The following is a 16,030-nucleotide window of genomic DNA, read 5'->3' as shown; positions in this document are numbered from 1 at the left end:
AGGAGAACAGCGCCTCAGTAGCTGTTTCACTGTAACACAGTGCACACTAGGCAGGAAGAGACACGAGGACTTCAGAGTCCGCGCTTGTTATAATCTCACTACTTCCAGGAGATGATGAATGTGGTATGTTAATTATCAATGCACAATAAGCCGGAACCGTTCAGAGATGGTGTCCCACGTTGACACTCTGTTCTTTGTTGTCATTTAGATATCACTTCATAGCTAAAGTGACAATGGTTCAGAATTTTTTGTGCAAAATATTAGTGGAAAAAAAAATCCCAGGAAGCCACATGTCTTTATAAATGACCTTGAGTTAATTAGAAAAGTCTGCATTCGTACCAGGTCTGCTCACATGTCAGCTCTGGTTAAATTAAAAAAAAAAATCATTTCAAAGTTACGAATGGCTATGCTTAGCAAACTTTGAACTGGGCTCACATAAGCACATTCCTACATTCATGTGTGATGTCACAGTGAACACTCCACAGCTGAATTTGAGTTTGCAAGAAGAATGAGTGGCTTTTCAATATAAGAAATATCTGATCTAACACTATTTTTTTTCTCTGTAGGCCAAATGTCCTGGGAACAGGTGGCCCTGCTTTCAATTACAGGGGCTAACACGCCAGCGTGAGGCCTGGATTAGTTCACCTTCTCACAGGGAATTTTCCTCGGTTGGGAATGGATTTATTATGGCTTCACACATGGAATAGAGCTCATGTCGGCTGAGGGCAGTGACACATCATACGATTCAAATTAGCCTGCTGTGGACTGTTCAGTAGGGCTCAGATTGTGTATTAAGATGACGACATTTTAAAAACAGGTTGAAAGAAAACAGGAGAGCTGAACTGCAATGGCTCCAATTTGTTCCAACTAATCTCTCACCTGCTGGAAATACCATTCCAGAGTTTGTGGTAGCTGCTGTTTCCTGGGTTTCTCCAAGCCACTGACTTTGCTAATGGGCACTGTTTGCCTCTGAAGAAGGAGATGAGGCTTGGGAAGGCCTTCAGGGAGCTTGTGATATGGAGGTTGGGGTCTATCACTTGCCTAATATACTATTTAAAAACACAGAGAAATAAAGGAATATTCAACAACTCAGGATCATTTTTATAAATTTAAATGCTAAAGGACCGCCATCTTATTGAGAGACTAAATCCAAGAGCAACTATGTTCATATCCTTTGAGGGAATTTATAGGGTAGGCACTTACAATCAGTTTTCCCTCTACATTTCAAGACCCTAATTTTTTTTTATTTTTCGGAGCTGAGGACCGAACCCAGGGCCTTGCGCTTGCTAGGCAAGCGCTCTACCACTGAGCTAAATCCTCAATCCCAAGACCCTAATTTTTATTGTTACTATAGCCCAGTCTAGGAAACAAGCAAAAGGAAAATAGAAACACACAGTTCAGAGATGTAGCAGGAAGGACTCTTTGGTAATGACTGATGTGCACACATATTTAAAACCCAACTGCAGAAAGATTTTAATGCTAACATTGGTACTGCCAATAAAATTAGAAGTATTATTTGCTTTACTTGGTCTTATTTGTGTGCTACCTCTTTAAAAATGAAGAAATGGCAGTGGAGGACACTGTGAGCTGCAGCTGTTACCTAGTCCTAGCACGAATGACAGTGCTCTGAGCAGTCAGCTACCTAGCAACTACCTAATAGCCAATGACAGGCCTCTTAGCAGTCTACTACTGATAACAAATCCCAAACCTGTAATCTTATCGAGTTGCCGGTATGTAAACACAATATGTTCTTCATATGTGCAAAGATTTTAAAGTGCCTTGTGATTTTCTTTCAATTAATCCTACTGTTTGCTATAGCTTTTGTGAATTCTTAATTGTAATGAGACAAATGGGCAAGACAGTGAAAGAAATGAAATACGTCAGTGGATTACTACCCACGTGTGAGCTGGAAGGAAGATTTTGTCTCAGTGAACTCTGAAGCATTCATTTTTAGGCTAGTGTTTTAGAAGGAACGTCACAGAGCGGACATACGATTCCAACTAAGCTTACCTTAACACAAGACAAACAGATCAATCACCAATCAATCAATCAATCAATCAGAGTTTAAAGAAATTAACCCATGTTCAATGTTTTCCACAATAAAATAAATGACCTAAAGCTTGTTCCTCTTCCTCTGTAACTCTCTTCTCCTCTACCATGAATTTCTGGTGTGGCTTTGAAAACTTGATTTTTTTTTTCTGGAAAACAATCACCTGTGATAGGAAGTAATATGCGTTTATATAGAAGCCTAAAAAGAATTTTAATCAGGCATATTAAAACCTCTCTGGGCCAGCAAGATGATTTAAAAGACAGTAAAGGCACTTACTACCAAGCCTGACAACTTGAATTCCATTTCTAAGACCAAAACCAACTCCTGCAGGTTGTCTAGTAACCTCCACAAGCACACTGAAACACACGTGTGCACACACAGACATACGCGTAAATAAATGTAAAAACAAAAGAAAAAACACTTTGCTATAAAAGATACAATGTCTAGACTGGCAGCACCCATTGCACCTGTAGTGCAGTGAAAAAATAAACTTTCAGCCAGACCTCAAAGCAACCAAAACGCCATCTACAAAGGTGCTAACGGTACAGACCCAAAGTCAAGAAATATGGTTGGAATAATGACATTAATTCAATATCTTAAAAATTTGAATGTCCAAATACATTATCACTATCATTTTAAAGTATAAGATCAGAAACGATATATATCCATTTCCAAATTTTGAAAGTACCTTAAGATAAATGTAAGTATACTTTAAAGCCACTTAAAGCAAAAGCCATTGCTTTTGCTATGTTGTCACACTAATGCTAAAGCTATGAACATGTAACAATTCACTCAGACAATGGCATTTCTCTTCAAAATTAAATGTACCTGTTTGTCTTGCAAATATGGTGCTCAACCTACCATTGACTCAGATATGCCACTACTCTGACAAGCAAATCAGTAATCTCAATTGTAAGATAAACAAGGCTGTGGGCCTAAGTGAGGAGCAAGAAGTAACCCAAGTGACGGTTTCTGCTCTCGCTGCTGGTCTCATGCTGCCGTCCTGTGCTAGCACAGAGAACAGCTCTGTAATCAGGAAATCCCCAGCAACTGCTGACAAGAGGGGGAAACAGGCACCACAGGTTCAATGGCAGATGCTCTTTACTTTCTCCTTAGTCGGACATAAAATGTTATTTTTTTCCCTCACAACTGATTGTGTTTGGATTCAATAAAATTCAGTATCTCATTTACTAGGAAGTGTGGTTCACACTCCTGTAGTCCATCATCCCAAAGGCTTTCCTCAGCCATGAGCTTTCCCTTTTCTTGTCAATTCCTAAGATCACATCTACATATTTACTACGAACACGATCTGTTCTTCACAGCAACACTGGAGAGACGTGCTGCAAAACTGGGCCCGTGCAACCAGCAAGGCAGTTTCAGGGTTAACTCAGTTCAGGCATTAGGACTGGCTTTCTTCTTTAACTACCATTATGCAGAAATGACTGACAGGCTACAGCACATACATTCAGCATGGTCTGTATAGGGGTAATGCATCTTATCAAAACGCTCCCCTTTTAACTGATACTGGAGATTGAAGGACAGTCGGATGTCCTTGTTTTAAAATTCTTATGAAAAACCAATATTCCTTTGACAACAGATGCACTCTGAAGCCCTGTGAATATGACAAAAGTGAAAACAAAGTCAGTTCTAGCAAGCAAATGGCAAAGACCACACCAAGGAGGTCAGAAGAAGAGAGAGTAAGTAGATGAAGGGGTTAAGAGGGAGTCTGAAAGACGAGTAGGAGACAGAGAAGGAAACTTTTACTTAGCCGTGCTGATTAGTCTCGTCCAATGGAAGATCCACTCTTCAGAGTCATGAAGCCCTACTGTTTGAATAGCTCATCTACCCTGCAACTCCAGCTACTTTTCTTCATGTTTCAGTCTCAGTCTCCTTATTTATAGACAGGGAGAGTAACAGGAGCTAGCCTTGACTCTTTAGAAGTGCGTGAAGACTGGGTACTAAGCTATCTATCTAAAACTTCCTGCTTACTATTTCTCAAAACCCATTTGAAGTGGGCTTTTCTATGTGTGCTCCTTTATGTAAGGAATTGTAAATCTCACCCATTATCCATATCATTTTCTTCATAAAAGTAAGAAAACTGAACAGAAAATTTCAACAGTTCCTTTAGGAGCACACAAATGATTAAGAGAAAAGGCAACAACAGTGTCCAGTGTCTTCAGTTTCCAGACAACTATTCCTTAATGGGAGGCACTTCTGTCAGAACGGACAGCTGCTCACTCAGACTCACATTTGCTTTCCCATCTTTAGGATGGGCAGTCGAAAGAGAGCACATTTCTGGAAAACAGGACAACTATTCATTGTGTGGCAAGAGAGTCAACCTTACTGACAGATCTCATAGGATGTTTCTATGTTCACACAGGGAAGAGAGGTGCTCGATCGTGAGTCCATACCTGGTCCATTAAGAAAGTCTTTGATGTGTAGTGTGATGAGAGAAGGCGGGATCCCACTTTTACTGTCTGTCTCTCCAGGCACTGTCTGCAGCCACACAATGTTATAGTCAGAAGCTTCAGGTAGAGTCTTCCCAGGATCTAGTAATGAAATTAAAATGAAAAACACTGATCACACTACAAACATTTCAGTTTGGTATATGAATCTTTGTGGATAAACAAGATTAAAAGATGGTTCAACTGTTTTATGCAGACGTCATTACTTCCTTTAATTGCCCATGAGTGATGCATACATATGTATCTAACAGGGTAGGCTGAGTGTTCAAGGCAGGATGGTAAACTGGAACTAGACCAAAGAACCTTCAAATGCAGCCCCACTGTCTTATGTGAAGGTAAGGCCTGGGTGTGGAGCTGCTGGGCAGCTACTACCGGTTTAATGGTTGGCTCTTACTGTACACACAATGCTGGAAACAAGGGGAAGAAAGTGGCAAGCTTGTCAGCTTAAAAAGAGAGGCTCAAGGCACATATGTGTTCAAAAGATGGGGTGCATCAGAACTATTCAGAGGTTGATCTGACCTGTTTCAGAGTGTTTCTGGCACTATAATCATTTTTACTGCTAAGCGTTGAAGCTGCTGTCAGCAGTTTTCCACAACCTTCTTGAATGAGAAAGTTTGGTCAATCTTTCACTAATTCTAATTATGAATACAACTCCAGGCTTTTTTCTATTTTGACATTTTTTGTTTTATATTATGTATTTCATTTTTTCTGTGTGATATTACATATCCTTTAAGAATGATTTGGATCACTCTTGCTATTTCTCTCTTCTCTTGCTCCTGCTCCCTTACCCTCTTCCCCCTCTCTCCCCACCATGTGCTCATGGCCTGGCTCTACTCTTTCTCCCCCTCCCCCTGTCTCTACTTCCTCAACTCCCCTCCCCATGCCCTAAATAAACACTATTCTATACTATAAAAAAAGAATAATTGGGATTATATTAATGTCAAAGAATTTGCTTTTAAAGGTTTAGAAAACTATAATTTTTTATTTATATGACTTTAAAAAATGAATGCTGTATGTTGGCATATATGAAATAGGCTTTAAAAAATCTCAATATCCAGTTTTTCTTCAGTTTCATGATTGATTTATTCTCTGTGTTTTAATGTACTTTAAATGCTATTTTATTAGAGATGTTCTTGCCATAGAACGCATCTATTCGATTTTCAGACTATCTGAAATGTGTTACTAAAGCATTATTTATTTTAGGCTTTATTGATTGGCTTACTTTCAAGAATAGCATTTACATACAGTATATTATATTCAACATATGGTTATATAGTATTACTGTCATATGTGAACGGGGCATATAAATTCTGCCTTGGAATTTCTGTTTCTTGACCTTATCATGTGATCCTTATAGAATTTGGCACATATGAACCTTTATGTTATTTCAAAGCAAAAACTGAAAGCGATTGGTTGTGACGTTCAGTGCATGCGGTAAAGATCAAACACTAAGCCGGGGGATGCTTCCATCGTCTGACTGGTGACTTTTAAGCGGTAGGATAGGTGGAGTAGGCACCTCTACAGGAGCAATACTTTATTCTCTGTTTCAGATACAACAGTCAGCTCTTACGAAAACAGGATAACCTTCTGTTGCTGCAAGACTCAAGTTGGTTTGCAGGAGTCATGCAAGCTACTGTCCCTTCTCAGAGTATCACCTCTCTATACATCACCAAACGTGATCTTATCAAGTAAATACTGCCTGCTAGATCTAGATAAGTAGGCATTTTTCACTTTGAAGAAGAAAAAAGTCAAGCAATGAATATGACGAGCTAACGGGTGAGTGGACATCTAAGGAACTGCTGCAAAGATGAATACGAGGTGCCGAACACTGCGGAAGGAAACTATTCACAGGAGGCAGGAGTGCACTGCTCATCGGCAGGAAGCTGGACGTTCACTGTACTTACAGCATCTAAAAGCTGCGGTCCGTTGTCTATGCTTTCTAGAAGTCAGGACTCTGACTAGCAGGACAGCATAGACTGTGAGACTGTAATTAACACCTAAATCACAATCAAGACTGACAGTGACAGGAGAGCTGGCATGCAGGTCTGGAAAGTGAGTAGACAATATGGATACTACTGGGCAGACCACCGAGACTCATAAACCCGATGGGTGCCAGGTCTCAGCAGTCATCAGGCAGAACTCCAAGTAGAAATAAATCTTTATGGAGTAAGCTGGACCAACACTAGGACAACTGAGTGTCTGCTTTCCTGGTCTGGAAGGAGGCATCCACTGTCCTCTAATTCTGGAGGCCTTTCTGTAGGTTTTTAAATCATTTGAGACAGAAAACTAAATTTGGAAATGAATTCCCCCCAAACGGATTCATGTATGCACATTTAAACCTACTGAAACATCAGTTATCATTTCTCAGCCGGGTTGTTTTCCAACTGACTCCTGGGCACCAGTGCTTGCTCTTCGTGCCCGCAGTCTTTCCTCTGCACCGTAATGCTTTGTGTAAGTACACATCCTCCAACAGACGTAGGAAAAAAAGGTTAACTTGCAAATATGTACTTTTAGGCAATTATGAATCTCTTCCTAGTGTTTTTGTTCAATTCTTCTCAAGTGTACTTAACCTAAGTAGGCAGGACTACACACCTTTCCAGTCCACCAGGATGGATGAAATAAAACAAGGAATACAAACCTCACTGACTGAAGAAGACCAAAGGTCACTATTTGATAAGGGTGGGATGGAGGGGAAACAGCTACTCCCACATGTGGCAGGCCACTGTTACAAACAACAGAGTTTATTTCCTACACCATTCAGACCCCCACCCAGATCCAGACATGATTCTCCTTCCCTCTTCTTCCACAGGGTCATAGCATGGACTAACCAACAAGGCACTAGGTAGAGCAGACTGGCCTGGTCGACCTGCCTCTGCCTCCTGACTGCTAGGGTTAGAGGCACTCACAGCACTGTACACTTGGCCATCTGTATTGTATTATATTATTATATACTATATTATATTACTAGAAGATGTCTGTTTTGTGAGACAAGCTTATTCTTTTTTAAAGATTTACTTATTTTTATATGAGTCCACTGTTGCTGTCTTCAGACACACCAGAAGAGGGCACCAGATCCCATTACAGATGGTTGTGAGCCACTATGTGGTTGCTGGGAATTGAACTCAGGTCCCCTGGAAGAGCAGTCAGTGCTCTTAATCCCTCCAGCCCCTTGTGAGACAAACTTAAGCACATGCTAATGTAAGGGACTATAAGTTATTCAGGACAGAGGACAAAATGGATTCTTCACCACGGGAGGTCAAAAGGAAACAGGCTGGAAAAGGAAAGCTAGTTCTGAAAATGTGTCTGCATGTTTTTCAGGCTGGGAGGGTTTGCTGCAGTGACTCTAGGGTGGAAGGTGGACGGTCTGGCAAGCAGCCAGCTCTGGGCAATCCCAGGGTTTAAGTAGCAGAAGAGATGTAAGCCGATGAGGCAGAGGAAGCGCAGAGCAGGTATTGGAAATTACAGCAATTATAAAACATCTAGGAAACCTAGCCTAGGAAGCCAGCACAGAAGTAGCCAAAGTGGCTACTTCTCAACAAAATACTTATGTAACTGGGTTTAAAAGTGCTGATGGACTTAGAAGGTTGGCAGAATAAATGAACTGAGAAATACCCCAAGCAGGTAAGTTTAGAGCTGACGGCTATTGAATGCAGAATAGGACTCATGCCATGCCCTCTCTGAGCCTTAGCAAAAAGATACTGTGAATTCTGGAGCAATGTCGAACTCTAAGTCAGATCGTGCTCTAATGACTACACGAGGAAGATGATGTCTAGACATCCCAAGTGCTGCCTTCAATTTAGTTTCTCCTAAGTTCTGTCATCAGGACTAGACACTAAGATGTGTATTACACATTCTTCAAGGTCCATATACCTGGGAAAGCAGCTGATGAGCTAAGATTAAAGGAGCTTGTAAAGATCATATAAACACAGTGACAGTCAGAGACAGCTGTTTAACAGTGGAGGCTCCCCCAGGCTGTTGCATATGCAGTAAACAGTTACTCAAGTACTGGAAGCTCTCAAACGGATAAACTACTGGTGTTGATGACTGCATTTAACTCCTCTTGCTAAGCCTAAGAAAGCAGAGAAAGTTGTTCTTTATGAGAAACCCTGGGTGGGAAATGAGGAAGGTGACTAACTGCTCACAAGCACATGTCTATTTATAATGAGAATTCAGAGAGTGACGAACTTATAAATTTACTTTCCTTTTGCAAAAGAAAATTCTGTATTCTATTGTTCCAAAACATCCAAAGAGAGTAATTCAGACAGCCTCCTTTCAATACCTCTTTACAAAGGCCAGCTACAGTCAATCCTCAGAAGGTTGGACATGAGGCTTGTCTGTGCTGGAATATGGCTTTGTATTCCTTCAAAGAAACTCTTACTTCTTAGCTTACTGGAAGTGTTTCCACTAAACCTGAAGACAGCCATCTTGGAAAATGCTGGGATGTGATTTTTAATTGCAAATAGTCATATTTTTGGTTAATATTTGGATTGTATAAAATATGACATAAGACAAAACAGAATTTTGAATCTATCTAAAAGTTCTTCGAAATCTCCTACTTATAAAAAGTGTGTTTGCCAAGCTCACATAAACCACTATATACCATTTTAAAAGCTATTGGGCTTTGTTCCGCCAGAGGATGGAAGGTACATTTCTGTCATGACAGAGCTGAATTTGATGGGACAGTGTTGACTGGTGTTTTGTTTGTGGTCCACCAAAGGGCAAGTGGAAGGGGGCCGAAGACTAAGCAGGAGTCCAGACTGGAGACACCGGTGATGAGTCTTGTCAACCAGGTGGTCTGTCTCTATGAGTCCATTTGGTTATGCTGCCTTGGAGAAACAGGGCTAGGGTGGACCTTGTGTTTATATTTAATTTTTTACCCTATCTACTATTGTTTATGAGTTTAACAAAAAAGTAAATGTTGCATTTTGTTTTGTACATTTAAACTTATTTTACTGTTCTGGAAATTCTAAACAACTGCAGTGAGGCCTTCTGAGTGGTTGTGAAGATACTTCTGTGTGGCGTGGCCTTCTGAGTTTCTAGAAAGGCTCACAGAGACTGCCTAGCATTTCTTTTTCATAGAGCATGAGAGCCAGCAGGGGTCGTTAAGGAATGAATGTTACATATTCTTGTGAGCAGATGTTGTGTCAGTGTCTCTTTTGCTTCTCTGTCAGAACCTTGTGCAGCCCAGGGTGGCCTTGAACTCACTGTATTGCCAAGAATGACTGTGACCTCCTGATCCTTGCCTCTATCTCCCAGGTGCTAAGATTGCACCCATGAGCCACCATACCCAGTTTAATGTGGTCCCTAGAATTAAAACATGGAGCTTTGAGATGCTCAGCGGCTCTCCTTTGAATAAGGTACTGAATTGTGAAGTTTGTTATTTCTTACAACATAAAAGCCCAGCTTGAGTACTATGTAACGATATGCACACCTTTCATTCCAGCACTTGGGAGGCAGGTGGATCTCTTGAGTTTAAGGCCACCCTGGTCTAAGAGTTCCAGAATAACCAGGGCTATAGAGTGACCCTGTCTCAAAAAAAAAAAAAAAAAAAAAAAAAAAAAAAAAGGACATTGCTATCCCTTCATCATAATTTTTAGCTGAGGTGATTTTTCTGGTATGTCTGTTTAACTGTTATTTGTTTTGTTTTGTTGTCTCTGTGGGTTCCTATGTGGCCCACACTGGCCTTCTGTCTCCCAGTGCATAATGGCAAATATTAAACTTAACATTTTTTTCAGAAAACAAGACAAAAACCAAAAGTTGAATTTTTTCATTTTGCCACAGATCTTGGTGCTGTTACCTTCTTGAGAATGACACAGCATTGAACAGATGATGAGATCCAGGTATTGTACTGTAGGCACTTTTAAATGCTACCCATCAGAGACAAAAACTTAACACCTCCCACCCCCGACCCCCACCTCTTACTTCATTCTTTATATGCGTGTGTGCAAGCTGTGGATGCTGAAAGCAAGCGCTGGACCTCATAGAGCTGTAGTCACAGCTGTCTGATATGGGGCGGGAACAGAGCCCAGGTCCTCTGAAAGAGCAGCAAGCACTCTAGGGATCAGCTATTTCTTCCAGCCCCTTAATACACTTTCTGAGTCATGAATTTTGAATTTTAAAAAGTCAAACAACATAAAAATCTATTTCAAAGTTACTATCTGTTATAGAAAGGTCTGTAGTGGAACAGGAAACCAGTATCATCTGCATCCTTACTCTCACCTCTGCTCTCTCAGTGGTGGTTGTCACCAGCACTACTGTGCTGCTGCTTCAAAGGGGAGGGGACATTAGTCTAGTGGTTATTTTCTCTGGCAGTTCCAGGCGACAATTTTTGTTATGATAGAAACAACGAACAAGAGTTACAACACAAAAATGTCTTTATTGCATTGGTGCAATTGTCTTAGGACAGCTGCATCAGTTATCTTCCTCATGACACACGCCCCAAGAAAAGCAACTTGGGGAAGGTTATTTTGAGCCCCAGTTCCAGGGTAGAATACATCAAGGTAAATGATTCATGGTGGCAGGAGCTTGAGGCCGATGGTCTGGAAGCAAAGAGCAATGCTACTTGTGCTCAGAGGTCTCAGCCCTTCCTGTTCAGCCCAGGACCCCAGCTCATCGGATAATACTATCCAGTTAGGGAATCACTTTCCATCTTCATTAATCTTACGGAGAAATTCCCTCATGGGCATGCCCCCAAATTAACTTACTTTGATAATCCCTTACAATCATGTCCAGAAGTTTGTTTTGTACGTGATTCTAGATTCTGTCAAGTTGACAGTATGAATCACCATAAGACCTTAGTTTAATGTGAACATAAGTGGAAACGTAACTATGACTCACTATCAATGCATTACATTTCCCTAGGGTATGAAGAACTAGTAAAATTCAGAGGACGACTGAGTAGCGGCGTTTTGCTGCACCTCATCTGACTACCTTGCTCGTTTGTTTTGAAGCGGAGGCCTCTCTCCATCCCCTAGGTGGTAAATGAAGACAGCAGCACTTAGCACCAGCTCTACTGAATCCCAACCAATAAACTTGGGTATTCACAACAGCACCCAACATGGTACGTAGGCAATCAAGCACATGTGTTAATGCTACAAGCAAGTTACATGAGGTAAGATATTTGCAGAAGAAATAGATCTGTCTGTGTGGGAACGTGAAGATGCTTATATCCCGTGTAAATCCTCATCAAGAGGTGACGGGGCAGAGAGTTCGATAATCATGTAGATAAGACGACTCATTCTCTGGACAGCCACCATTTTTGCTGGCCATTCCCATCATTGACAACAGGCCCATTAATAAAGTGGCCATAGTGGAAGAAACGGAGCTTATGCCTGGCTCAACAACATGAACTTTCACTCCAGACCTGATCTGGTTATGGCTTCTAATGAACACCAAATCTTCCAGGAGCAGAGAGCAACTCTGATCCCTGGCATGGTTTCATCTTGCAGTGTAACCAGCCAATGTCCTCCAAGCTAACTTCATTGAACACTTCCATCAGGGAAACGGAATGTTTTGTCAGCACCAGGACAGATACTTACAATGGTAATTGATTTCTTTTTCCTTCTGACAAAACCATTAGCCATGGACTTACAGAACCCTATTTAACATCACCATTTTTCACACAGTATTGTTTTTGAGCAAGAAACTAACTTTGAAGACAGAGAAGTGTGACAGTTGGTGGGCCCGTGCCCATAGAATTAGAGTAACCTTAAACCTACCATCTCAAAGAAGCTGCTTTAATAGATCATTGTCTTTTATAAACAGGTATTGCACCAGAGTAGGTTGTCAAGCTTGTAGGGCTGGGCCGGAGTTCTTCAGAAGTTGGCATATGAGTTAAACCAGTATCTAGTATATGATACTTTTCCTATAAGTAGGTTCAGTGGTTCAGGAATCAAACGACTGGAAATGGGAATGGTATTACTCCCAATCAACTCTACCAACTCACTAGAAAAAAACTAAAAAGCTGCATCGTGTTCTTATGATGTTCCACTTCATTGGCTTACAGAAGAGAAGGGTGCACTTCTATCAGGGGGTCACAACCAACATTCCATTGAACTGGGAGTTTAGATATGACCCATCCTTCCCATGGCCAATTTGGACAACTGATGTTTTTCAATTAAGAGAGTGAGAAGATTATGTTTTAATGTAGGAGAACCTTTAGGGTGTCTCTTGGTATTATTAAATTTGTCATTAAGGTAAATGAGAAGTTGCAATAATCAAATACAGGCAGGATGAGAAAGAGTCTAAAAATGAGTTTATGGTTAGTTCCTCCAGGTCGAAGTACTTGCTGAGCATAGATGAAATATATAATGGGTAGTTGAAGAAGGTGGCTATAATATCAGCCAAGGTCATACACAGGACTGTAATTGCCAAAGGCATTTCTGTTCTGTTTTGTTAAGTAAGAGTGTGTGTGTGTGTGTGTCTGTGTGTGTGTGTGTGTGTATCACGTAGGTATTTGTGTGTTTCTTCTGACATCAATTGGGATAAAAAGAGTTGCCTTAGTTATAATATCCCTTCACAGTAATAAAACAGTGACTAACATAGGAGTAGGCACCAGGGAATATGGTATTGCTGTGATAGGCCTGACCATGCTGTTTGTTATAGGCATATGGAAGACTTTGAGATAAGGTACAGAACACTAAAAAGACTATTTTAGCCTTTTATTCTAAACTACTTTGCCACATATTCCAGGAGGTGGGGAGTACATTTGGGGTTGTATGTGGAAAGAAAATTAAGCATTAACATTGTTACTGCTCTTTTCCATGCTTCTACTAAGAGAGCCCAGTAAGCCCCACTTCAAGTATTCAACTGATTTCTAGTTCAAAGCCCCAAAGTCTTCTAAAGGAAAACATAACTGGGGTAGCTTACGGTTCTAGAGATTTAGTTCATTTTCACCATGGGGGAAGAGGGTGGTATAGAGGCAGGTGCTGGAGCAGTAGCTGATCCACAGGCAGGCAGGCAGACAGATGCACGAACGCACGCACACACATTCTGGGCCTGGCTTGGGCTTTTGAAACTTCAAAGCCCACCCCACTCACATACTTCCTCTAAGAAGGCCACACTGCCTCGCCCTTTTTAAACTGTGCTACCCCCGATAACTAAATGCTCAAATATATTAGACAATGGGGCATTCTTATTAAAACTACCACAATGTGTATGCTACTCTTTTCAGTTGTCTATCCCATGTTGTTTAATTTTCTTTATCTCCCATCTAAAATAAGTGGAATATAATAAAAATGGTAAAAATAATGAGGTTTTTCACCAGTAGGAGTTACTCAGTTGTTATATATAAAAAAGCTACTTTACTTAAAAATAAAACCAAAGCTTCAAATAATCAACACATTTTATATCCCTGTTAAACATTTCAGACCTAACAACTCCATTTTATTTCAATTCTGATGATTAACAAAATTATACTCTTATTTCATTCTCATCCCTTAAGTATATGGCCTACATATGAATCAAGGAAGTAAATAATCTTCAAGCCAAACAGCCCAGCTTTCAATTTTCTGAACTAAAAGCAATAGTGTTTGGGTAAATGCAAAGAAGAAACTAAAACAAGACCCCACCATGAATTACAAAGGAGTGAGTGATTACAGCAAAATTTCAACTCCATCAATTTCTCTTTTAAAGGAAGATGAAGCAGGGTTCACTGCTAGTCAAAGAGCAGTACAGTAAAATACATTAGATGTGATATTAGTTGTGGTACACTTAAAAGATACCTTCTGAGCTCTTAAGAAAACACAATCTTTTTGCTTAGTATTTTTTAGGCCCAGTCAAGAATGGATGCACCTATGACTGAAGAGATTGGTCAGTATTTAAGAGCACTGCTACTCAGGGAAGCAGGGTGGTTTCCATAATCCACATGGTGGCTCACAACTGTTTGAAACTCAAGTTCTAAAGAACTGGTGCCCCTTTCTAGTGTCTATGAGCACCAGACAAGCATGCAGTACACATACATACACGAAGGCAAAACACTCGTACATATAAAAAATTCTTTAAAAAAGGAATGTTTATCAATAGAGCTTGCAGATAATTTAATGAGTAGCATTGTGGAGGGTCTATATGCTGGACCCATGTATCTCTCTATGAAACTGAAGACGGTGAAGCTCCAAGGGAGGATGGTGTGAGGTCACAGCTGTATCTGGCCTTTACAGTGTAATGGAGTGCAAGTCCCTGCAACCGAAAGGCCAGGCACCTCCTGACCACTGGCCATGAGAAAGAGAAATATATAATATGTAAGCTTTTTATGCTCTTTTGTATTTGTTTTATGATTTATAGTTTAAATAATTGGTCTTTTGCTAATTTTAAAAAGCCACAGAATCAAATGTAGTCTATGAGGTGTCTATAATACCTCAAAATTAAATTGTGAAGGAGCCAAGGTCAAGCATATGTCAGAATAATTCAATGTCTAGACAGCAAATAACTAGGAACCTAACTCTGACCTGATCTGGAGCCCAGGTGAGCTGCAGCTCACTTTGCACTCTAGGCATCTGCACAGGCATGCATGCAAGCACTCTTTTGCTCATGCTCAGCTCTTCTGGATCCTACAAGAATGAGTGTTTGGAGAGACAGGATTAAGTGTCCCTGGTTGAAGTAGAAATTTCTGGATTCTTTGGAAAGTCAGTTATGTCAACTGTTTTGCTGGGGCACACAGGTGAAAGGATGTCTTGCTAAAGCAGACACATGAAAGAAGGTTTTCCTGAGACAGACACAGGTAAAAGGATATTTTCTAAAGCAAATGTGTGAAAGAATGTATGAGGTTAAGAAGAAAATGAATATAACCCAACAGACAGTGAAGGATGCTGGATGGTATTGGTGAGTTTTGCCATGTCTTGCTGGTCGTTGTTTGTCAACACTTTACAGAAACAAATGCACCAAAAACGTCTGGGCTGTGCTGCAGCGTCTCACCACTTCCTTGGACTTGGGGGGATTGGCAGAGTGAAGTGGAAGTTTCTGGATATGTCAGCCAATACAGACTCACATGGAGTTTTGCTGAGGCAAGATCCATGGGAGGACACGTGATGTCTGGAGGGAGTACAAGTAGGACTCAATGGACAATGACAGCGTGTTTACATGGCTAGCTATGCAACATTTCATTGGCCTCATGTCTTCATCTTCACTGATCTTCACATAGTTGAGAGAGGCATGGCAGAGAACTTCTTCTGATGTCCCTGCTGGTCGTGGCCACTCCTGCTGACTTGTGCCAATTCAGCAGAAGCCTAGTTGTTTGTGCTGGGCTGTGCTACAGCTGCTGATTTGTGTTTGCTATCCTAACACTACCTTTAAACAGGATACAGCAGAGCCTTGTGGTTTCTTCTGGATCCACCTGCCATTGTTGATTTGTCAATAGTGTTTGTGAGTGGATCAAGCTGCTACTGCTGACTCCTGTGAACTGAACTGCTGATTTCCTGACAATGTAGATTGGATTTGCTCCAAAGAACTATTTCTAAACATGCCCAGTTCCCCCACGTCCTAATAACTTTCTTTTCCACTACCTCTGGTAGGTGGTGGG

The 16,030-nt window shown here is 40.8% G+C and overlaps 1 protein-coding gene across 1 annotated transcript in view; it reads right to left on the bottom strand.

Moving 5' to 3' along the window:
• Vps13b (vacuolar protein sorting 13 homolog B) overlaps positions 1 to 16,030 on the bottom strand; it is a 543,994-nt gene that overhangs the window by 173,706 nt on the left and 354,258 nt on the right. Inside the window, exon 35 of the mRNA XM_032914442.1 lies at positions 4,462 to 4,599. Within this exon, the coding sequence (XP_032770333.1) occupies positions 4,462 to 4,599 (138 nt within the window). The remainder of the gene's footprint in view (positions 1 to 4,461; positions 4,600 to 16,030) is intronic.

This window comes from Rattus rattus, chromosome 1 (genome assembly GCF_011064425.1).
Source record: "Rattus rattus isolate New Zealand chromosome 1, Rrattus_CSIRO_v1, whole genome shotgun sequence".
In the NCBI taxonomy this organism is placed as follows: Eukaryota; Metazoa; Chordata; class Mammalia; order Rodentia; family Muridae; genus Rattus; species Rattus rattus.
This window is presented reverse-complemented; position numbering and strand designations above follow the sequence as displayed.